Below are 25,510 nucleotides of genomic sequence, written 5' to 3'. Positions count from 1 at the left end.
TGCAACTTTATATGTCACTTCATGTGGGCTAAACATGATAAATACATAACTAACTAAAGAACTAAATAACTGTAAAGAAATTAAACAATAAATTGTAAAATAATTAAAATATAATATGAATTAAGGACTAATGAGATGAGAAGAAATCTTGAAATTATGAAATGTTAGCATATTCATGTAGCTGCCGGCATGGCTGTAGAGGGTCCTATTTTAATGGTGCAAAAGCAACGACCAGCGCAACATGGTGGGTCTTAGGTACAAAGCCTGTGATAAGATTGATTCAACAAATGGAGAGACACTTCCAGAAAATCATATCTCAATTAGTGTGTGTAAATTAGTACAAAGACAATTTAAGTGAGTAATAAAAGTCAAGAAAAAAATCATAAATTTGACTATCTCACGCTGTAAATGGTCAAATGATATCATCACTGAACACATAACAAAATGTTTTAGGATACTGTAAGAATCTCCCATATTTGTGTACAGATCAATTCTTTAACCACATTATATGTTTCTTTTAAATGCAGATTTAAATACATCTACTAGGTGTAAATATTTCTATGGGGTGAAGTATTTAGCTTGCTCTTGTTGATAAAATCACCAAATATACGTACATCAGAAAGAGACTTTTATCTTCCTAGCTGCATATCTAGCACTGCCTCATCTGAATGAACAAAACAAATTTCAAGGTCATACCAAAGTGTTGAAGCACTGCTTGTGCTGGTCGTTGCACCACCACAAAAATAACGCCCTTTGTCTTGTTGAAAATATATAGTGCAGCTAAAAAGCTATATTAAAAGATTCTTTCCTCTCTTGAAAATATCTTACATCTGGATGTCTCCTCTAGGACGGCAGCTAACAATTTTCAACACCCAAGCGACAGTCGCAATCGGTGGTAGTGATCGCGGCCGGCCCTTTCAGGGTCAACTGTCTGGCCTTTATTACAATGGGCTCAAGGTGTTGAACATGGCTGCTGAGGGCAACCCTAACATCAAGATTAATGGCAGTGTGAGGTTGGTAGGTGATGTGCCCAGTGTGGCAGGCTCAGCCAGGACCACGGCCATGCCTCCAGAGATGTCCACTACCTTCATTGAGACTACCACTATGATGTCCACCACTACCACACGGAAACACAGATCCTCCTCAACTGTACAGGTAACGACAGATTTCCATCACAGCTACACATACTGTATAGGGAACTACACATACGACAAATCACATACTCATAATATGCACTGAAGAATATAATGCATCAAATAAGTAAGGTTGATAAAGACATGTAAACAAAGAAATAGTCATGTACGTAGAAATTGGCCTGCTTGAAGTTTGGAGCATTGACCTAAGCAACCAATCAGCAGATAGAACCGTCAGCCACACGTTAATATACTGTGAATATACTGTTAACAGTTTCGCTGTTGTGACCAGAAAAGTCAGGCCTTGCTCATACAAATGTTATCTGGTCTATTGACAGCCAGATATGTTTGATTGACCAGCTTTAGATCAAAAGAGCCAATTTGTGTTTTTGTTTTTGTTGTAAAAAAAAGTCTGTCTTAATCTAATCTAATTATGACATGCGTCATAATTTGAAGCACGAGTTGGAAATGTTGAACAAGACAACAAAAAATGTGAACCTATCCTTTAATTTATGTCGATGGTGTCTCCCCATTAACTGTATACCAAATTAAGTGAAAATGGACATTTTGCCCTGGATGAGTGATCCCATAAAGTCTTCCAATTTGGTTATTTTATTATGTTTATCCATTGGCTATAGAGTGACACACAGGGAACGTCCAGATATCAGTCTAATACGGTTTACTGATTGCTCTCACTGTACCGGAGTCTCATTTGAGCTGGTTTTATTTCTACTGTTTAACAATAAAAACTTTCCAAGCCAGTTGGAAATTGGTTATGCATTACATTTTACTTGTCAGGTTTGTTAACCAAAAAAATCTTAACTCAAGGTCCAATTATTAGCTTTCAACCACTAACCCTTTCTCAGACACCTGTGTTTATGTGAGTTGCTGATGGGAGCATACAGACCACAGTGTAAAGGAAGCCCACTCACACAGGCAAAAATGCGTACAAGAAGTGAAGGGTGAGAAACACAATTTAAGGATTGGACACTGCGAAATTAAGGTGGAACTTTGCTGTGTCAGAACATCCAACCAGAGTCTTCAAGCCACAAGGAGTCAGCACTTACCACAAACCATTCAACACTTTAAGATCTCTGCTGGTACACCCTAAAGACAGGACCCCCCCTGAGAGGAAGACCAGAGTGGTGTATGACATCAACATGATGTCACCTGTGACAGCTGAAACTTCAGTGAATCGTCAGTGAAACTTCAAAGACCCGAAGACCAAGAGACTGAATGAACAGTTCAAACAACTGAAACTGAAGGTATTCCATATGTGGCTCATGACGGAATTATCACTCAAAGGTCAGATACTTCAATTTGTTTGAAAAAAACAGCCTCCCCCCATTTTATCTTGAACATGCCAATCCCTTCACAGTCTCAGAAATTGCATTTGAACCCTGCCACACATGGCTTATGTTGACTTCTTACAAACTTATATTTTCTCCCCACAAATATTATAATATTATATATATATTGGAATCATAAAAAATAAATAAAGAGAAAATAAATCAATGTTTTATGAGAATTGGGTCAAAAATATTTAGTTGGTATCACAAATGAAACATTTTGTTTCCAATAACTGCAATGACAATATAATCAGGGGGCCACTTTTACAAAATGACAGGGGCCAGTTAATAAACAAACATAATATTTTATCATTTAAATTGAATAAAAATCAGGATCGATTGATTAAAAATAAGCCTTCAAAGTCATAATCTTTTCTGCCAGTGCTACCAGGCAGGAACACTGCACTGAAGCTAGCATGTTTTGAATGTTGATGGTGCCTGATATTGGCAACCTTGCATACAGCTATTGTCATTAGGCAATCAGTGGTTTAGGATTGGTATGAGATGGCAAAAAGGCCATTTTTCATTAAATTGCCTGTTTTCATAGACATAATTTGGACGTTTGCTGTCCTCACTTTGCCAAGAGATGGCATTGTACAGATGCATCTTCCCAAGTAACAACCAAATTCTAATTGCCATAAACAAACAAACAACAGTTCATTAGAAAATGTTCAGGCAGATATGGGCCTTAAGTTGAGTATCACACATGTATTTCATAGTGTGATACATACAAGTTTCATATCCCTAAATGCAAATGGTCAAAAAAATGCAACATCCACCAGTTCAAGACTGAAATGAGACATTACTTACATACTACACAACTGATCCATCTCCATGACAACTGAGCAAACTTGCATCAAATGAGGCAGATTGAGTGGAAAGCTCTGACAAAAACAACAACAAGTGAACCTTGAGTCAAGATCTTTTTCTCAACCTACTGTTTCCAAGGTCAAAAATGAACTTTTGCTCCCTTTCTAACTTGTTTCTATATTCCCCTTGTCTTTGTGTGTCTTCTTTGTTTTTGCTGGTGGCTCTCTGTGTTTGGGATATCTTTGCTGTGACCTCTGATGACCAATGTTCTGCCTCCGAAGCACACGGGAGATGAAATTGTGTCATCTGCAGAGTGTTCGAGTGACGACGAGGACCTGGAGGAGTGTGAAACTAGCCATGCAGGTGGGCTAGGTTAGTTTGCATTTGCTTGCTTTCTTTGTGCTTCCACTCATCTGCACCTGAGGATCGACGTGTCCTCAAAGCATCACACCCCCATGGTTAGACAAAGTGTAACTTCATAAAGCAGCCAATGTAGTAACAGTACTCATATAGCGAGCTGCACTGCACATTATCTATAAAGCTGGATTATTAGATACAAAGCTCAAATTTAAATTGAAAACATTTGGTACATCAGTCACACAGAAAGTTCATTTAGTTGACAACAGAAGGTCATTAATATCATGAGCTACACTTGCACATGGGGTCGTCCAAAGTGGTTAACATGGTCACTAATATACATACAAATTTTGTCTGTGGAGAGGAATAACAAGGGTTAGTACATCATCACAAACGTGCAAAATTTGTATGATGCTGGACCATGTTCTCTGCACTGATGCTGCAAAATGTTTCACACTGTGTTTAAGTCCACTGCTCCTGCCATTCACTGCTCTACTGATTTTCATTTATACTTTACAATACATTTTGACAGCCTTTGTTTTCACACTTCGTTTTCTGCTAAAATGTAGCGTGCTGTCTGGACATATTTTACTTTTGGTTTTCATTTGTGTTTTTCCATATTTATCAGCTTGCATTGGTACATGTAATAGAGAACAGATATCATTGAATTTCTGTGTACAAGTTTTTCTTTTTTTGTTTGGGTCATACTTTTGCTTTTAGGTGTACTTGTTATTCTGTCTTTTTTGTATTTAAATATTAAAAATTCTAAAATGTTTAAGCATTGTGATAACTGAGAGAATCAGTTTGAAAGAATTTGGGAATTTCCATATTTTAGTGATGGTCATTTTTAACAGCAAGCATGTCACACAACTGGATCCTTTTGCTAAAGGGCTTTTAGTTTTAACATGTTCAAATTTCTATAGCCCATTCAAAAATACACATCAGAATTCAAAATAATGCTTATTTGATATATCTCATAAGTAATTTAATCCATAATATCCACCTAAACAGCAAATCCAACACCTTTGCTGCTATTGGGTGGAAATGCCATGTCAGCTTTAGTAATTCAAATTGGGGATAATACGGAGGCCCTGAGAGGAAAGTGAGAAAAAAAAATTCTGTCAATCGATTTTCCAATCTGATCTAAATTGTTTTCTCTCCTGTGTGTATAACTTAAGAACAGGTGAAAAAAACGTTCTCCCATTCGAATTTTCTTAGTGTTTTCTGTGAAAACAAGTGGAAAGTGGCAGGTGAATTTTTTTGTCAGGTAATTGTTGTAATACTCACAAGAGGCTGAAGTGCACCCCATGTTCTATATAGGATTTATTCATTTTCTTGCACTCTAAACCCAAGGTACATATATTGTGTTAGCAAGTTATGTAACGTGTATTTTAATTGCCACTAACAGAAATCAAAACTTGCCTTGAAGAAAACATGAATATTTTAGTCCTGTTAATAAAATGGGGTAGTGGTGCACTTCAGACTCTTGTGGCTGAGTATTACAACAACAAAAAAATTTGTTTTCACCTGGCAAACTTTTTTCCCCCACTGATTTTCAGAGATGGAAATTTCTCATTTTCACAATTTGTTCTTGACATACATGAGAGAAAACTGTTTGGATCTGACTTAGAATAGATACCCAGGATTTTTTCACTTGCCTCTAAGGGCTTCTGTAGGATAAAGACAAACTATATATTACCTGTAAAAACCTTCCTGCTACAGTAAATCCACAAACTCTCTCTCTCTCTCTCAGACGTAGATGATATAAAACAGTACAGAATATTATATAAAAACAGTAAGGGACACAGACAGACATACTTGCCTCTAATACATTATACTACAGACACAGGAAACCATTATATTTTATTCTATTAAGGCCCTACTCACCATGCAACCAGACTTAAAGCTCAAGAATATTTATTCTATATTCTTATTCTAAAATGACATTGAGCTATTCTATGATCTTTCACGAGAAAATATGCTGCTGACCGCCAGTAGGTTTCTCCCTCTAGAAGGTCATTCCCAAATTTTTTTAAAGAGTATGTGAAAGGTTGTGGCATAAATGGGTTTAAAGCTGTGCTGTGTAGCCTGAGATTCATGGGGATTTGTGAAGAAAGACAAAGACAGGGCCCCAGTCATCCAATCATGTGTTTACACAGAAATTCACGACATTCTAACCCTAACATCACTTTGACGTTGACAGCGGCATGCTTTGATTTGAAATTTCCTTTGTTGTATCATTTTGGGAGTCAATGCTATTTCTTCTTTATTTTTGTGTTTTCTACATGTTTCTTTTATCGAGATATCATTCCCGTCTATTCGCCAATTATCCAAAAACACATTCTTGTATTTTGGCCTCATCATGAGTGGCATGACGTTTTGGTGGGTGATCATTGTTTCCACATATGTTCTGGGGTACCATGCGGCTTTGTAACATGTGGCTTTTAATGAAAACATCCCTATTTCTGTTTTTACAGCAAATAAGGCAAAAAAAATATTTTCTTGCCATCGAATTTTATGTTCTGAAGGGGGAGAGCTCCAAATGTAACTGCAATTGTATATAAAACCGCTGCACTCTCCTAATTCTTCAGTTTATCAGTCTTCCAATCCCTTTCCTTCATATACTGCCCGCTAATTCTGTGCTCCATTTGAACACATTTCGGTGTAGATGGCATGAAAAGATTTCTTTTGCCACAAATTCTCGTATTTCTCACTTTCATTTCTCTCTTAAGCAATCATTGATTTAGCAAACTCTTCAAGTCATTCTCTTCAGGGTGACCTCTGATCATTTCTTTGCATGCTTTTTGATTGGTCCTTGACTCCATGCCCCCGTATTTAGTCTAACTTGGTTGATTTGTCTGTTTTTGTGTTTTAAGTTGGAAACCATTTTTGCGATTGCAGCATCATCGAATGTCGTCTATCTTACCCCACACTGTCTTTACTTTGTCAGTGTGGCTGTTGTCTGTCTGGTTTGTCTGGAGAAGTTATCAAGTGATTCTGTTCTCTGTTGTAAATCTGTTGTGCTCTCCTTTACTTTCAATTCATTTCATAAGATGGCCATTAAAAAGGGTTCTTAAATAGCTGTATAATACTGTAAACGGTTTGATATTTAATAAGCAAGTAAACAGGTTCCATAGTTTTTCTTGGAGACCATAGTCTAATTCATACAATATGATATTGGTGCTAAAAAATCCCATAGCTAATGATTAGTAATATGCCCACATTTTGAAGTACTTTAATTTTATGTTATATAATATCAGTCATGCATAATTCAATTCAATTCAATTCAATTCAATTCAAAATAAGTATACTAGTTAAAATACTAATAAAAAAGATAAATGCAAGTTCAATAAACCACATTTTATAAACAACATTCCAATGTTCAATACAGTCATTAACTGTTTAAACCACTGGAAAAGAGTTTGAGCACTGCCTCCCTGCCACAGAGAATGACAAAGGTCAAAGTGCAACTTATCAAAGAGACGCAGTTCAATGCAGCTGCAATGCATGGAATTAAGCAGTGTTTTTCGTAATAAATCAGACACTGCTGGTGCAGTGCTGTATTGTAACTCTTTATAGAGGCTTTTTTTCCTACCAAAATGTTTTGTGCTGGTCAGGGGAAAACTGCAATCATAAATATTACAACCATCTAATAAGAGTTAAACTACTGTTCTAAAATAAATATATAAATAAAATCATTTTGCAATATAAAGTGTACCCTAAAGACATTGTTATTCTAAGTGTCAGACAACATTATGGAAAGAATTCCTATAGAGACAGCCGTAATATCGTTCTCACACTCCATAGACAAAAATGCCATGTCATCATAACTTCATCCAAAGTGGACAGAAACCGTCTTTGTTATCCTTTCCACTATTCCCACAATCACAAACTCTGGTTTGGTGGAAATAAATAAAAACAGGAGTTTCTGTGGCTCTACTCAGCTGCCCACAGAGCAGACTCTGGTATTTTGTTTTTACAGTACAAACCCAAAAGTAAGTCAGTGTCACTTTAAAATTACTAGTAAAAGCTAAACAATGTTTTGAAAAAATATTAACAATGAATGGTTCTCAACAATATAATAACAAGTTATTTTATTAAATATATGGCTATGTTTTAGTTAGAATATATGGGACACTGTTAAGGAAACCTTTCGAGGAGTCAAAGAGTTTTCATTAAATAGTTTTTACACACTGTTAAAACACCACCTTTATGCTTGTGGTTTCAAAGAACTTGTGTTTTTCACAAATTCAGTGAACAATGTTTTAAATCACAATTGGTAAAGAGCAAAAAAACCCAGCAGAGCAAAAAACAGAGATCATATATGGCATCTGTAACCAATCACAAATCACGCAAACATAAATCGATTATTGTCTAAAGCAAGCCATATGTTTATAAAATAGTTTTCCTGATGTGTAGCAACCACTGGTCTCCATTAGTTTTAACTTGAGCATAGAATAGTCAGACATGTGCCATCTTATGGAATTCCTCTCCGGTTGTATTCTTCCCTACATGGAAGAACCATGTGGGTTGCATTAGGAAAAATATGGAATCATATGTCAAAAGACACTGTAGGGGTTAAAGCTGGTATCTGTGATATTTTTCGTGATGTTTTTATGTGTTCTCCTCATCTAAGTGCTTTTTACTTTACTACCATAGGCCACAATGTTGGCGCCTGTTTTGGCACGTGTAGAACTTCTAGTTGGCTGTTGCGTCCGATAACTGTCACATTGCTAACGACTGAGCCGTTACGTTTACATGTTAATTGTATTTTCATGCATCAAATTCAGCAGTATCTAATCTGATTGCAAGTTTTGCTTTGCACGTTGTGACAGCACGCACAATGTTATGGATATCAGCTTCAATCTCGTCTTTTGACCTTTTCTCATAATTGAATCCTGAATAAATTGCATTTCACATATAGTACATGACAAAATATTATTAATATATGTTCTGTGTTTTGATTTCTTTCCTCTTCCCCTCTTCTATTAGTTAAATTAAGCTGTGTCCCAATTGCATACTACTACACTTTCTTATTTTCTTATTTATTCATTATTTTGGGGGAGGGGGGAGATGGGGTGTGTAGTGCATTCCCGCTGGAAAAGTGACAAAATGTATACTCAAACATGTCAGTTAGTGTACTGAATTTACTTCATTTTGACTGTGGTGATTGTGTTGCAATGCACAACAGAAATAGAGGAGAATTGGCTGTAGCTTTAAGTCTGTTTACACACACATCATGAGTATCACATGTTGTTCCTTGCCAGTACAAACTGTTGAACTTAATTAACTATTGGGTTATAGTAAGGGATTGGGACACAGTGTCCGTCTCCTATTTTTTCTAACATTGGTCAGTCTTACCTGCCCCCAGTTTTGCTGTGTTGTTTCTTTTCTACTTTCCCTAAATGCAACTTACTTTAAGCATGCATCAACATCCTGCAGTACGACTAAAACAAAACCAAAAAAAAAAAAAAAAGTAATAAAGAATAACCCATTCTCAGCCAGTACCGTCTCTCTCTGATGTACACCCAGACTGCACGGCCGCTTCATGTTTAAAGACTAACATTACAGATAGATTTGTCATCCAGAAACACGTGAGAGAGGAGCCCGCCCTCCAGTCGAGTGCCTCTCTCAGCAGTGTCTGTTTTCTATTGTGTGCATCTGGTTGCAGTGTGTGCAAAATTTTAAATGGCTTTGTTCTTTCATCTTAACATATTTCATTTGATAGTTTTGACTGGTCGTATTTTTTGTATCTATCCAATTGATCACTCATTTGGTTCTGATTATGGTTTTTGGCTTATTAAGTATGTTTGGTTTGTTTTTTTGTCAATCAGATAATCTTTAGATCACAGTGTGAAATATTTTTGATATAATTTGACTTTTTGGGATTTGGAACTACTTCAGTGACTAACTTGTGTAATTTATGGGCCATAGTGTGCTTTCCTGAGAAATATTGGATCAAAAAAAAAAAAACAGTCAAAATTCAAAACAGCAGCACAATCAACTTAACGTCTTCTTTTTATGTATGCCCAAGCCCACAAATTAGTAGGTGGAGCAGTTCCAGATCCACTTCTCACATATCTTCCATTTTCCTGATTTTTTTAAATCTATTTTGACAAAACAATTTAATCTTTGCTGAATAATATTTTGACTGTAAGACAAAAAACAAATGAATTGCATGGCTAAGAAGTTGCAGTTTAGGGTTTGTCAGACTTGTCAGTGTTAGAGTTCTTCTGTTCTTTTCTGTAGATGGGCATGTATATTGCTCATTGTTTGTATATCCCCATCCCTTCCTTACAGCCAAAAGCTCTAATGCCGCCCGACCGCTTCGTACTGCCTTTACATGGACATGGCAACTGACTTACACTGTCACCTTCATCACCCTCATTTCCTATGTAGTATGTTCATAGGTCCCGCCCCTTCTTCACCTTCTCCCTTGTCTTTAGAGATATTAAAATATAAAGTCATCCATCCATACTACACTAAAGAACAAATGACAATTTAAGCAAAAAACTGTAACATGGATAGATTTTAGATACTATTGAAGTCTATTGCAATGAGAAGAAAAAAATGTAGATACACATTTTTTATGTAAAAACAAATTATTTACCAGGAAAAAACAAAACATAAAAAACAGAATTATGGTGTTTATTTTTTATGTTATGTGGTGTGGATGTATGTGTTGTTGCCTCCCTGTACCGTCGTGTTATAAGATAGAACACAATCTACAATGGATAAAAATGATCTTTAACGGTACCAAGCGGCTATCCAACATTCTTACACAACTTTTCCTTTGTAAATTCTTTTCTTCATGCCTAAATCATGCGGGCAATTTGTTGATGTAAGTTGACAATATACAGTATGTATTGCTCTCTTTGAAATGTTTCTTTTTAAAAGATGCAGTTTGTAAAATGTGAGGGGCACAACATCTCTAAAGGTTACATAAAAATAAAGTGGCTAATTGTTAATTAGCAGGCGTTACATGTAGCAATTTTGGAATTTCAATTGAAATGTTAAGTTATAGGAAACAGCAGTATTTTGACAATTTGTTAGCTATGAGCGAATACACCATTATCTGTATTCGCAATCTGACAAGGTAAGATAAGATGTTCCTTTATTGATCCCCCGTAGGACAAATTCGAAAAGAGGGGATCTAAGTCACAGATATGGTGTCTTTTATCATTTGAAAAAAAAAAAAAAAAAAAAAAAAAACTGGGATGAAACTTTTATCTTTGAATAGAAAGGAGATTAGTTTAATGCAATCACATATGTTCAATCTACAAACTAGCTCTTCCTTAAAGGGACATTGTGTAGGAATTTCTCCCATCTAGTGGTGAAATTGTATTTTGCATTCAAACGAATAGTGCTCTCTAGTGCCTCGCGTTCTCAAATGCGTATTGCAACTACGGTAGCCGTTATGTACCAAGAAGCCTACCTGTCGAGGAGAAAGCAGGCAACTTCAGCGTCCCTTTCAAAGTCTTTCTCCTTCATTAGCTCTTTCCACCTGGGAAAAGCTACCCCGATGTTTACTCTCGTTTTTTGAATTCGCCGGTCACGTTGCCTTTTTAATTCCCTTTTTTCGCTTTTTGGCGACGAGGATTCCTTCTCCTGTGGCTCGGCATAAGTATGATCCTCCATTATGAACTAAAGTGCAGTGCAGACTTTCAAATGTGCCGGGGCAGTGACAAGCGCCTCTCACTGATCTCCTTCTCCGTTATAGCTGGTTTCAGTCACGTGACGCTGGCTCTGAATGAAAACACGTTGTGGATTAGCTAGACAGGTAGGCTAGTGCTTTATGTCCCTCTCGGCGATTATAGTTTTTCAAAATGGCGGAACGACATGGACGCCTCCATGGACTTGCCCGTCCAATGTATATACAGATAAGAAATTCTTCGCTTACGAGGATAAGTCAGATCATTGGCAGAGGTAATTTTACACCAATGAGGACACATTTATGAATGAAGACATTGATTTTAGCCAATAAAATACTTAAAACACTACACAATGTCCCTTTAAATTCCAAATAAAGATCAAATCCTATGGTACAGTAATAGAATTTATTCCAAGGAAACCAGACTAGTTGATTAGAACTAAGTGAGTGTTTTCTGGTTTTATTTAGTAAACTGAATATCTTTGGGTTGTGGACAAAACGAGACATTCAAGGACGTCACCTTGGGCTTTGGGAAATAGTGATTGACATTTTACAGCCCAAACCATTTAATTAATTTAAAAAATGATCAACAGATTAAACAATATAGAATCTCATTGTTAGTTGCAGCCCTACTTAGTAATACTTTATATGAACACAAAATGCTACATGTACCACCTGTTAGAAATATAGAGAGAATGATCCTGTAAACATCCGTCTGAAGCAGCACTCATGTAAAAACCTGCAAACTGCATCTCCGATCAAACTGTGAACATTAACAACTGAATGAGTCTTGAATAGTGTTTTGTTGTTTGCAATGATAGAATAAAATGGCCTTTGTTTGATCTACAGAGTTGTGTGCTTGTGAATGTATATGTTAGTGTTTGTGATAATTTGTGAGTGACATAACAGTTTGCTTTAGTTGATACAGGATTTTGAATGTGCATCAATGACTCAGTATGCACATGCTCCATGGCAGTAGATACTTTTCATGTCAATGGCACTTTGAATGTTCACTCCAGTGATACCTGCTTGAGATTACATGATGAAGTAAATCGCACACAGTAAAACTGTTTTTGCATTTTTACTCAAAAATGAGTTCTTAGCATCTATCAACCCTTGAAAGTAGAAAGCCTAGAGGTATAGATAGAGCCTGTAAATGTGGGTGTACACAGCAACATAATTACAGTGTTTGGTTATTTGAAGTATTCTGTTGTTATTGAATTGCTGTGTTGGGTAAGTCCCATTCCAACCACTCTGAAGCAGCCACGCCTCCACAGCTTCTATTTTTAACAAATACAAACAAGACTGTGAGGCTTCATTGTTTAACAAGCAGCTACTCTACAGTTTGGAAGCATTTACTGACCATCAACATACACATTACAGTAATGTTAGTAAGGTGTTACAACCAAAGCTGGGTGTACACTGTCGGATTTTGCGAGTAAATCATCTGTGGTTTAAACCAAAGCTCATGATTTATGTGCTTGCACTATACAGGATAATCTTTTTCCCAGGATGGCCCCTAATGAAGGCAACAAGTGCTAGCCAATCAGAGACAGGGTAGGGTGGGGCATGACTTTACCACCCATGGACCCTTAGCTCACTGTACATAGAATAGAAAATAAAATGGCCCGTCAGCCCCTGTGGACCATACTGGCTGTTGACAATTGACAGTTTTGTTTGAAAGCTCCGAGGCAGACAGAAGTTTGCTTGTTAGCAACAATGTTAACGATAATGCCTGGATTATCTGTCCCATTCTGTGTGCCAATTTTCAAAACTTCGAAAAAAAGAGTCCCCGGCGTATATAGGCTCTCTCGTTCATATAGTTTATGATTTGAAGACGAGGAAACTACACAGAGGCATGCATGCAACTGCCACAACCACGACCAGCCTTTGTATTTTCTGTCCACACGTTGTGTTGCCATGTGCCATGACATGACCCTCTGCTGTTGTGGCAGGCACAGTGAGAAGAATGGCACGCCTTTGGGGAATCAAAAGAAATTCAGAAATTGGATTAAATTGTGTATTCCTTGATTTGGTGTTCTGTGGTTTGCCAGTTGGTTGTTAGGAAGTACTAACAGATATTGTTGTATTGTTTACCCAAGAAGTCATACTTGACATGACTGTCAAATAGAACAAACTTCCATTCGAAAATGTTTATGGTGCAAAGATAAACACATCTCTAACAAACCTTGATATAGGGTTAAACAGAAAGCCTAACAGAAAGTCATATGGTGAGCCAACAGTACAACAAACAGAAGTAGCTTTCCAATGTGCCAAATTCATCATAGAGTTTAGATTTGAGTTTAGTTTTGAGTTTGCAGTTGGCATATAATTGGCTCGATTTGATGTTTTACACATTTTAAATTGTAGTGCAAAAAGAGCATATACATATTTAAATAGAAAGTTTTACGGGACCTGGCCGTCAGTTCTTCTGGTCTGGTGAGCAAGGGGGTACTTACACAATGAAGCTGTTAAACACACACTTAATCAAAGTACATGCCATGACACTGTTCAGCCAGGTCTGTATTTCACAAAGGGTGAACATTCAGGTGACTTTGCTCTGCCATTGACACTGAACTTATAATAATAATATAAACTTAAAATCAAAGTTATAGTTGAACAGCTTTTTCTTGGCCGCAGAGCTGAATCATTGTCACTTTCAACTTAAATTAACAGCACACTGAAGCCCAGTGAAAAAGCGAGGAGAAAGGAGGTTCTTAATGCCATCAGAAACTAACATGATCAGTATTCCCTGTTATGAGACACAATCTCTCTGTAATTCAATTAATTATCTAGTCTGTTTGACCTCGCACTATCTGGAAGTGGTGAACTCTAGGACATGGTCTGTTGACTCCATATAGAATCATTTGGGTGCTTAATAATACCAATGACACATTGCCTGGAATGTGCATCCGATTTAATATCAGTCCAGCTTTACCCAAATGTTCTCTTCAGCATAAAGAAAGCATTGATGAGCATCCAATTCATTGATGGAGGGTTTTCAAATTTTTCTCTTATTCCATTTTTACAAACTGTTCCAGCTTAACTAAAGCGAACTTGTGCCCAAACAAAGTGGTTGTTAGTGCTCTTTCACAGAAATTTAACTTTAAGGTTGAGATCACTTTTAACTTCAAAACAGCTCTGCATCTAAGAAATGTTTGTAGAACTATAACATCGATTTTCTGTAATACCATAGACAAGCAAGAGGTTTAAGATGATTGGAGAGCCATTAGCCAATATGGATAATGCCTTTTATTTGATTTAAATGACTGAAAATAGTTATTGGATACTTTAATTCATTTGTATTTAGCATATATAGATTATTAGTTTACATTTAAGGATTGTACTTACCCTTGAAACACTGAATTTAAAGCTAGTTTTGCTTGATTTCTGTGGCTCGTCCTTACAAACCTCTTAAACCTTTTGACATTTATATAAATATATTTATATTATATTTACCAGTCTTAAACTGAGATGCACATTTTATTTTCATAGATTTGGGTTTAGTTGTTGCATGCTTTGTTTTTCTGTTTTTACAGATGTATCTAATTCAGTATATTTCATAAAACCCCCATGCTGCCCTCTAACATGACTACCTGTCTGTCTCCAATCCCAGGAGCTGAGTTAGTCATCCCAGTACTTGAGGATCCATTAGCGCACCCCTCTGTAGCTCCTCGTGCACCCTTCATTCCCACTCCCTCAACCCACCACCCACTCCTCACCATTATTGAGACCACCAAAGAGTCCCTGTCCAAGGCCACTGAGGCGGGGGTACCTTGCTTGTCGGACCGAGGCAGCGATGATTGTGATGATGATGGCTTGGTGATATCGGGGTATGGCTCTGGGGAAGCGTTCAAGTCTAACCTGCCCCCTACTGATGATGAAGATTTTTACACGACCTTCTCCTTGGTAACAGATAAGACCTTGTCCACGTCAGGCTTTGAAGGTGGCTACAAAGCTCACGCGCCCAAGACTTTTAGACCTAACAAACCTTCAATCTCCAGACGCGGTAGAGCTACCACTACCGCCATACCACTAACCGCCGACCAGAGCCGCACCACCGCCACCTCTGCCTCCACCGCAACCCTCCACAATGCTCCGGCCAAACAGCCGGCTGGCAAAATGAATAACCGCGAGCTAAAACCCCAGCCCGACCTAGTGTTGCTTCCATTGCCCACATCCTTTGAGGTAGACAGCACCAAGCTGAGGGGCCCATTAATAACCTCCCCAATGTTCCGTAATATACCCACAGCACTCCCCACAGAGCCGGGCGTCAGGCGAGTTCCAGGGCCCTCGGAAGTGGTCCGTGAATCTAGCAGCACCACCGGGATGGTCATCGGAATAGTGGCGGCCGCTGCCCTGTGCATCCTCATCCTTCTGTATGCCATGTATAAGTACAGGAACAGGGATGAAGGCTCCTACCAGGTGGACGAGAGCAGGAACTACATAACCAACTCAGCTGTGCAGAGCAATGGCGCTGTCATGAAGGACAAACAGCAGAGCTTGAAAGGCAGCAACAAGAAACAGAAAAATAAAGATAAGGAGTATTATGTGTGACTGTGAGACTTTCGTGAACACGAGAGAGTGAAGAAAGAAAGCACTAAGAGAACATTTACTTATCAGTTTCCTTGTGAGGAGCTATGACAAATGATGGTATAACGTGGAACTTGAATAATCCTATACTGTGCTGAGTAGTTGAACTGATGATATGTACTGTAATATAAAGCACACTTACTATTGTAAGCATAACGACAAGGCTAAATAGCAACTTTAGAGACCTAACTCTTCTATCTGGTCAGAGACGTTATCAGTATAGAAATATTTCACAGCTACATCATTCTCCTAAGTGACTTTTAGAGCTATGTGATCCTTGGCATTGAACAAAAAACTTTTTTGTAAAATTGTTAATTACAAAAGGCTCATAATCTTATACATTTTCAGCATGTAAGCAACATGTAGTGCTTAACAAGAGGGGGGTCAGGCACACCATCATTGTAAAACTAAAAAAGGACTCTTGTTATATCAGAATATGACAAATTTTTATGGTTTATACATAATACAAGTGTGGTGTCTAACTTATTTTTGCTTTAAGCAAAAGAAACAAAAAGACAAAAAGAACAGCAAGAAAAGAAAACTATTTCTGTGTATAAAATGATACCAAGTGAGCAAATTGCCATGGGCAGATCTCATAGAATCTGTTGGCTCTGGCATCTGATTCACCAGTTATTCCTCATTGTCTGACAGACGGAGTGACTCACTTTGTGGAAAGAAGTGGCCGTTTCTCTTGGTAAAAAGCAACTGATTGTAAAATGCATGCCATCCTAATTCAGTACAGTAAAGTACAGTACAGTAAAAGTCCAGTATACAGTGTTGAACTTGGACCATGTTCTCTTTAATGCCAAACAGTTCTTCATCGTCAGATCAGAACTTAGCCCCTGTCCTCTCTTTTCGATCCCCTCAAAAATGTTAACCATGGAAAAAACTCTCTAAAAGAAAAAGGTCTATTATTGATGCACAGCCAGTGGTGGTTTTATCTTTTTGCAAAACTGTATGTTGGTTCATTGCCTATCGTTCTCTTTTTTTATGGAGGTGTCAGGAAACAAATGCAGTACTACAACACTGTTAACAAATGTGTATACAGAAATAAATCAAATGTTGAAAGTGTGAATTCTATCTGCTGTCACAGTCAACTGTGTCAAAAAACAAGAAATTTGTTTACATATTTTATTACATGCTAGCTGTTGTACTTTGTAGGTAGGAAATTGTACATATACCATGACAGTTGTAATTTTTAGTACCTCTATTGTACAGACTGAACATATGGTTTATCAACGTATTTCATGACAGAATCTATTAACTGTTAATTTACATGGAGAAAAACTTTAATCAGAATGTGGAGAATCATATTGATATTTCATAAAGAATAAAAATGTATTGTTAGCCTAGAGATCTAACCAGAGATGTTTCTAAAGTTGCATGAATATTTAACTACTTGCAGTTGTCCAACAAATACAAGGTGCCCTTCCTTCTGTATCATGGCTTTTTTGTTCTGGGTTACACACTAGTGTTATTTCTTTATGAAAAAGAATAAAGTCAGAGTTATGGCAAAGACAGAGACACAAAGAGACTACAATGGATGGGGGTTCATAGTTTAAAAGAGCTAAAAAGGTGTTTTTTATGGGACTGGTCACCTCAAATCATTGTCTTGTCACCTCCTTATCATTAGTTAACATTGTGACAATATTTTATTGTTCATTTATGTTCCCATGAACTGCCATTTTCTTTTAATGATGTGGAGGTGCAGCATTTTTTTTGCCTGAAATTCATATTTTTTTTCACAACCGTTTTTCATCAGTTTGATAACAAATAAAACTTAATTTTTTTTTTCTCTGAAATTATATTGTAGTCCTTGGTAAATCCAATTATGCAATTACTCATGGCAATACAATACCACTTTAATATTTTCCCTATAAACGTAAAATATTTAGTTTTTCTGTATAATATTCAATATAGAGTGCTGCAGGGATGACATATTTTTGTAGGCCAACCTGGAAGTTAGCATCATTCTACAAAAAAATTGCATATTGCCTTTGGCCATACTGCGATTTTGATAATATTTCGATTAATTGTGCAGCCCTACTGGCCACATGAGCAAACAGCCCCACAACTGTAATCAGATTTTATTCAAAAGCTCTGATTGGTGCATGAAAGTATGTGTTAACACCAACCAGATACCAGAAAACATCTTCATGTAGGAATCCCCCCTTGGGGGAAGCTGTGTGAAAAAATGTTTTTGGCACATTTAAGAGATCAGTTGGGGCACTGGTTAAAGTCAGGTCCTGGGTTCACATTGCCTTCAGACTGAACGATAAGGCAAGGGGCTCCACTTAGAATATCCATCTTTAATTTATGGGAGATTGTACATTGGCCAATCACAAAAAAAAACTAAATCAAAGAAACAGCCATCCCTTTATTTATTTTTGTTTCGCAAGCATAGACTGCACATATGCATCTCATCTCACAGCTACTGTACACACAGTAAGTATTGGCCCACCCAAATTTTCAAATGCATCTCACGTCACATTATCTAAGTTAGGCACCTAAGTATTGAACCTCGGCCAATTAAATACACTTGGTTCTATACTGGGGGGAAACTTAGCCCTCTATGGAGCAAGGACAGTGACTCTAAAATCTGGCACTAAAAATAAAATTTGGCATTAATACAAAAAGAAAAGAACTCTACTTAAAAAATAAAATGTAGGCATTACATTTTTTTTATTTTATCGTTTTTTTATTCTGATGTGTTTTTCAGTGACAATCTTAAGATTTTTTTCTCCATATTTGTCTTTTTCAGCGATAGGAGAGTGTGATTTACATAAAAACTGCATGCTAAGGATAAAACCGGACCTGAGGTCTGCTCTGGATCCTCTGATTCACACACACCTAGAATATGGCAATGGCTTCCAGGAGTTCACCTGGAACTCCTTAACGGCAAGTATGTTAGATCTGTTTCTCTCTTTTCCCATGGAAACCGTGCTGGGTAAAAGTAAACTTTTAACTGACATTAGGCTGGTCAGGCAGAGGTCCTCTGGAACAAGCGCTAACAACTAACTTACGTTCGTTTCTATGTGAAAAATGATGACAGAGAGAAACAGACTAAACAGTTTAACGGTTTAGGAGTTCGCCGTAGGAGAGCGGTTGTCTTAATCAGATGCCTGACCCATTGCAACACAAAGGTGTAGCAATATCTGAGCTGCTTCCAGATATTCAATCTTTTTAGCCTAGAGATAAATGTGAACCCAGTCAACACGTTCTCACTCCCAACTTGTCAAATACTACTGTTGGTAAGTGGCCCTGCTGTGTGTTGCCCCCCCCCTTCTTATCTAATACTATCAATTAAAGGCAATAAAAGCCCCAAAAAATACATTAAAAAAAAGACAAGGTAGGTGCCCGTCAAGAACAAATACGTAATGTCTGCAACCTCCTCCATTTAGCTATAATAAATGTCCACAAAGCTTGTGTTGTTAACATTGTTAAATGGTTGCAGTTTGGTTTGGTTTACAAAAACTACTTGGTTAGGTTTAGGAAAAAGGTAGTAAGTTACCTTACATACCTGACATAACTGGAAATAAATTCATCACATTTTGAAGCAGAGGGCCACTGACCAATCATCAAAATTTGATGACTTGGTAGTGACACTGGGTTGGCCCTGCCACCCTGTGAAGGAAAATCATTTTCATGTCCCAAAGCTGTAGGGCCCTGATGAAAATTAACCTGTAAACTTGAAGCTTGGAGCATCTTAAGGCACAGAGCTCTCTGTGCCATGACAGGTAGAACATCCTCATTATTGCCTAGATTGTACCAGTCCCCACAAAAGCACAATATACTGAATTCCTTCACTCACTCCAGTCCACTGTAGCGTCAGACCTCAGAACCAGGGCTTCAGACTGTTCCACATTCAGATGCAAACCCTTGCTGTGCAGCTTAAGGTCACAGCCTTTAAGTGTGGCTGTTTGGAACAGCTGTAAACACTTTTGCCTTCAGACGTGGTCGTACAACACATCGTACAAAGTAGCTGTTTTGACCATAACCCCGCCCTTAATGGTGATTTCATCAGCTCCTTTATTTTCTCAAGTTTTGTTCAGTTTTTGGGATCATTTTGGGTTATTTTATTTATCTTCCTAACACATAGTATTCCTAATTGAGATGTGTTTTTGTATCATTTATAACAGCAACTTCTTTGTCTGTAGTTACTTTTGATTCACTCATTTATTTCATCATTTATTATTTTTAACTTAATGTTTTATATATTTAGAATATTTTATTCTTAATTTTGTTATATGGATTGTCTTACGGGTTTGATATCAGAATCTTTTGTTTTTTAAACTGAATTAAACTTTTAATCATTATGAGTTTTCTGGTTCCAGAATAGCTGATTGGAGTTAGTTTAATCAACTCTGAGCTTGTTAATCATGCATTATTAAGTATAAATTCAGTCACTTTTAAACTAAATTTACTCCATTTTTGAAACCTTAGTCTTTGTACACCACAGTCCTGCTTGGGTTCAAGGTTCAGAAATGTCCACATACATTCTCCAATATGAATATTTATTGATCAGTGTCTAAAGCTTCACACTGAATAATAATTGTTATAATAATCTTTATTAATTAATAACAGCAATTTGAAAATGTTAGTGCAGTGGAAATGTTCTAACAACCCTCTTACCAGTGTGCACAGTGGCACAATAAAACTACCAGTCACAAAAGGCGTTGATGCATTTTGAGCAGATGAATCCATGTGTAATATTTGAAGATACTAATTGCATATAAAAGCTGAAACATCCTCGAGCAATGATCTAATATCCAACTGGGATTTTGATATTCCTCTTCTGATGTCAATCTCTGAAAATTATTGAAGATTCGTTTCAAAGCACCTGTATAGACAGTGAGTTAAAGTTCTAACAGTTTCTGGAACAGAAAACGCAGAGTTTCTCCCAACACAGGGTTTAAACTCAAAAGTTTATCTGAAGCCACTTTGGAACAGACACCTTATGAATAATCCTATACTGCCTGGTACTGCTTGGTACTGCTTGGTACTGTGAACTTGTAACTACTTGTTAAAAGTTTGTTTTGATGTAACTGAGGGCATTGTTATGGCACAAACACACTGGATCAATTGTGGATTGAAGTTAACTGAACTGTCGACAGCCTAATATTTATTTTTTTCTGAGCGAGTGATCCAGCTGCGTGATGCATGCAATCACTGTATCTGTATTTGCACAAGCCCTCAACTTTAATGAAAGTTCAGCCAATGAACCCGTTCAGCGCATTACACCAAGCTCAAACTGTCAAACTAGGCAGTGCTGATTAAATATGAATCAAGATTATGTTACAGCATTGCCTATCTGTCGTATCAAATTTGTTCAGAAACATATTTTATGGTACTGTTTAGATGTAATATGAGAAACTTTCTGACCTGGCCACCATGGTTTCATCAAGCACCGCCCGACTCGCAGCCCCACCCGGACTGTTCAGTGTTCCGGTCCATCCAGATGTATCCATGCTGGATTCCGTGCGTCTGCACGATTAGAAGGAGGAGTACATTATCAGCAGTTTGACTTGTGGCAGACAGTACTGGCCAGTCACACCAGCTTGTCTTAAAAAACAGCAAACAGTTTGCCAGTAGATCCTGAAGACCATCAAGCTTGCTTAAAGGAAACTCTAACCTTAATGATAAAACAGATTCTTTGTCCTTGTCTTTTGAAATAACCGTTTTAACAAAAAATATTAATATGAGTTTCTGAAGTTTAGAGGTAAGGTTTTGTTAAGCTTAGGCATCTAAAACTACTCTGTTAAAGTGGGGAAATATTGTGGCTATGGTTTAAAGAAGATAGACAGTAAACCCAAGAGATTCATGGCCATAACACTTTCACCTGTGGTTCCCAGACACAACGGTCATTATTCACACAACCGCAAGTGGTTGCCATTATCACAATTGAGCCAGCATAAGTCTTACTGTTTTTCAATTAGTCTGGTCTGACTACAGTAATATATGACCTGCATTAAGCTGTACTGTTGTACTGTATAATTATGTGTCTTACTATTTTAGATAAACCAATAAACCAATTGTCATCCACTGAGATGAGGTTATATAGAGTGTGTTGCGTGAATGCTGAACAGAAGAATATTGATTTGGGAAGGCCTCAGTCAGCTATGTGACTATCTAGAAGAAAGACCATTCTTCTAGATACTGTAACCTCCTTGGATTTGTGATCCAATTCAGCACATGAAGCAGGGGCAGAACCTCTCTTGACGATGTGTCTCCACTCATGGGAGCAGCTCTGTGAGGCTGTATGGCTCCTTGTAAAGAAAACCAACTGTTTAAACCAAAGTACTGGACAAACTGAAATTTGGAAATTGATGGCACTATATGAAAAGAATCACTAATTCAAAGACTTTAAATGTCTGGACCAAATTACATAATTAACCATCCAGTGGTTGTTGAAACTATTCCCTCTGGTAGTCAAATACTGCCGCTGCTAAGTCACGCTCCTCGTCCCACAGACTCACAAAGTAGGCTACCCTTTAGAGTTTTCTTAACACGTAGTTATCATTGTGAAATTGTCGCAGTTTAGTTAGGTTAAGGCACTACAACCAGTTGGTTAGGTTTAGAAAAACTCATCGTGGTATGAGTTAAAAACATGTCACTTACTGACACAAGTGTCTTTTAAATAACTCAACGTTGACTTTTGGTTTTACACAGGACACAAACCCTCTGGTCTCATGGGTAAAAGTCCTGTGTTTGTTTGTACCTTGTCCCTCTGTATGAGACACAGAGGGGTGTGAAAACATATCATTATTTGATGACATGGGAATGAGAATGCTGGGATTCATCCTCTGAAAAATTTTGTGCCAATCCATTTCTTTGGATAAGTGAAAATTTGGACTGCTGCTAGTGCTAGAGAAAAAGCCAGAGGATCACCAATGTCAGTGTGAATCACATTCTGAGCACCATGGATATAGACTATGTACACTGGGCCTTAATGTAAAAAAAAACCTCTGCAAAAGTGCCCTCTATGTATGGTGCTAATCCTAACCCTGACTAAACTGTTTCACCATAAATGCATCACAACTCTCTATGCGCTGGTGCCCTTTTTTTCGCCCCCACCTCAAACAGCCACAAAAAGTCCACCACTGTATATGTGCCAGATGTCAATGCGATCCATTTATATTTCAATCTGGACCAAAGTGGTGAACTGACCAACAGATCCTAACTGCCATTCCTTAAGCCACTTGGATATTTATTTTGAAGTAATCAGAAAGGAAATGTGGCCTACCAGGGTCTGAAATAAATAAAAGTGATATTGGAGTCCTTTTTGAGATAATTCTGATGCACTCTATACATATAAGTGTGAGTGCATTATGTCAAATGTCTGAAGATCACATTGTGTCTGTATTTACATTCATAGACCCATGTGAAGACTATGCTAAATATGTCTCCTGGGACCAATGTGCAGGATTTTTATACCTATCTAGAATATCCATTCTGGACTACTGTACAAAGATGGTGTACTGATCTGGCAGCGATATCAGATCTGGCTATATCCTTCCAGGCATCTGCTAAATGCTAACATTAGCCTAGCTATGATCCAAACCCACACTAGGCCACAAACCGAGTATCCGGCCCGGGAGAAGAGCCACTCACCCACAGCAGCTCACGTTTTGTTCTTGTAACACCAAAGCAGCAGAGACCAGCTCTAACAACTGAAGCAACAGCTAGCTAGAGACTGTCGGCATGTAACTCTGACAGACCCCACTGGGAGCTGTCTGCCTGCAAGCTCTCTCAACAGACAAGAGTGAATGTAAATGTTAAATGTCCACTTTAAATGATCAGGAACCTGTGGTTATCCACCTTGTGAGAGATAGATAAGTGTCTTGCCAAGAAAACTGGTAATGGTTTGATGCATGATTCAGAAACATCGAGGGTTGAAGAGTGGGGAATGGTGAATAGGGAAATTGTCGCACCAAACATCATGTATGTGTGTGCGTTAAGGCGAAACAGCTCTGGACGTAAGTAGACTAAGAGAAAAGGGGGTCCCCGTTATGATTCTGTACAGATCCCGCTTACCACTAGTCCCCTTTCTTTCCAAGGCTCTCTAAAACACACACACACAAACACACCAGTTCCTCTTTTCTTTGGTGCTTGAACTTGTGTAGCTAATTAGTCTCTTCCTTTCCAGCGTCGTATCCTGGCGCACTTTCAGTATTACTGAGTGTCTGGCTGGACCTTGTGTGCTTTTTCAGTGTAAGAGGACACGTGAATACACAGACTGCCATTCTTCTGTAAACACAACTGACCAGAGTGTGCCACAAAAACTTCTTTTTCACACCACTATCCGAGGGAAACTGTAAAATAACATGAAAGAAGATGAGAGGTGTGTAGAAATGAGAAAAAAAAGGGATTACAGGAGGTGGGAGAGAATTGGTCAGCTTCAAAACTGGGCCGACACTGGGAGAAAGTGGTCGGCAGCGGCATGTGTACTAAATGCACGTCCACCCGCTCCCTCCCTTTTCGTAATGCATTCTACTCTGTCCTCCTTCAGCCGTGCTCTTTCTCCTTGGATTACTCGGTAAATCTGGATGAACAAAAGTTCAGCCTGGATGCACAGAGGGTCAGCCAGAGTAGACTTTCAGAAGCTTCTATGTATGTCACTCTCCATGTCCTTACAAAACCTGAGCTGCAAGACAAGGTGTATTTCAGTTCCAGGAGTCTCCAGAAGAAAACGTCAGCACTGACCCATTTTGCAAACCCAGGGTTTTGTCATCGTTTTTAAGTTGGTATTACAGCAAAAGGCCCTCAAAGCACCACTGACTACTACAAAAATTGCTCCAAACTTCAAAATTATTTTTTAAATTATAATTATAATACTTTTAAAATAAATGTTTTAATATTGTTGACATGACACTGTTGTACGGATGCCCTAAAGAGCCATGTATTCATACATTTTATTTCCATGCTTGATATTAAGTTTTTTATTCATCATGGGCGCATGAAACACTTTAATGTAACATATTTTATTTTAAATGTAGGTTCGAATTATGGCTTACTGTCCTTAATACCTTTATTTTGAAAACCGGAAGTGAATACGCTTTAAATTTAAGTGCGGCTGATTTGACCACGGAGATCGGAGTAACGGCTGGCTTGACCGCAGTTATCATATCACAGTCATTATCTCGAGATCTCGAATTTATTATATCGTTATCTTGAGAAAAAGGAGGAAATAAAATGTATGAATACATGGCCCTTTAGGGCTTCCGTACTGTTGACACCAAAATCCAACTTTATTTAACACTAAGCCTTGGTGGTAAAATTATTGATTAAACAAGTATTAGCATACAAATACGTCCATCGAATCACTGGACGAAATCCTGGGTTTCAAGAAGTAATATGTATCTTATCTTTTTTATAATATGTACCTTATATATGTAAGATGAGGTAAGATAAGATACCTTTATTAACCCTCGGAGGGAAACTGTGGTGTCATAGCAACAACAGCAGAAGAGAATGAAACACAGCAGAGGTACAGGTAAGAGTATAGAACCATATCAAAGTGATAGGAATAAAATTAATCTAAAAAAACAAACAAAGACAAAGATAAAGCAAAATAAGTTATAATAAAAATCATGCTTTCCTGATGATAGCAATATAAC

The 25,510-nt window shown here is 37.7% G+C and overlaps 1 protein-coding gene across 10 annotated transcripts in view; it reads left to right on the top strand.

Annotated features, from left to right (window-relative positions):
* Positions 1–21,953, top strand: part of nrxn3a (neurexin 3a) — a 205,492-nt gene extending 183,539 nt beyond the window's left edge. For 6 of the 10 annotated variants that reach the window (XM_051396253.1, XM_051396256.1, XM_051396249.1 and 3 more), the window contains 3 exons: positions 848–1,155; positions 3,574–3,664; positions 15,553–21,953. In XM_051396253.1, coding sequence (XP_051252213.1) covers positions 848–1,155; positions 3,574–3,664; positions 15,553–15,857 — 704 coding nt within the window. In that variant the 3' untranslated portion in view covers positions 15,858–21,953. Of the gene's footprint in view, positions 1–847; positions 1,156–3,573; positions 3,665–9,949; positions 10,491–14,916 lie in introns of all 10 variants that reach the window. The other 4 variants (XR_007884294.1, XR_007884295.1, XM_051396252.1 and 1 more) reach the window with 4 other exon arrangements.
* Positions 21,954–25,510: the final 3,557 nt, after the last annotated feature.

Source organism: Dicentrarchus labrax, unplaced genomic scaffold, assembly GCF_905237075.1.
Source record: "Dicentrarchus labrax unplaced genomic scaffold, dlabrax2021, whole genome shotgun sequence".
Classification (NCBI taxonomy): Eukaryota; Metazoa; Chordata; class Actinopteri; family Moronidae; genus Dicentrarchus; species Dicentrarchus labrax.
Note: the sequence above shows the minus strand (reverse complement) of the source record. Positions and strands in the feature narration are given on the sequence as shown.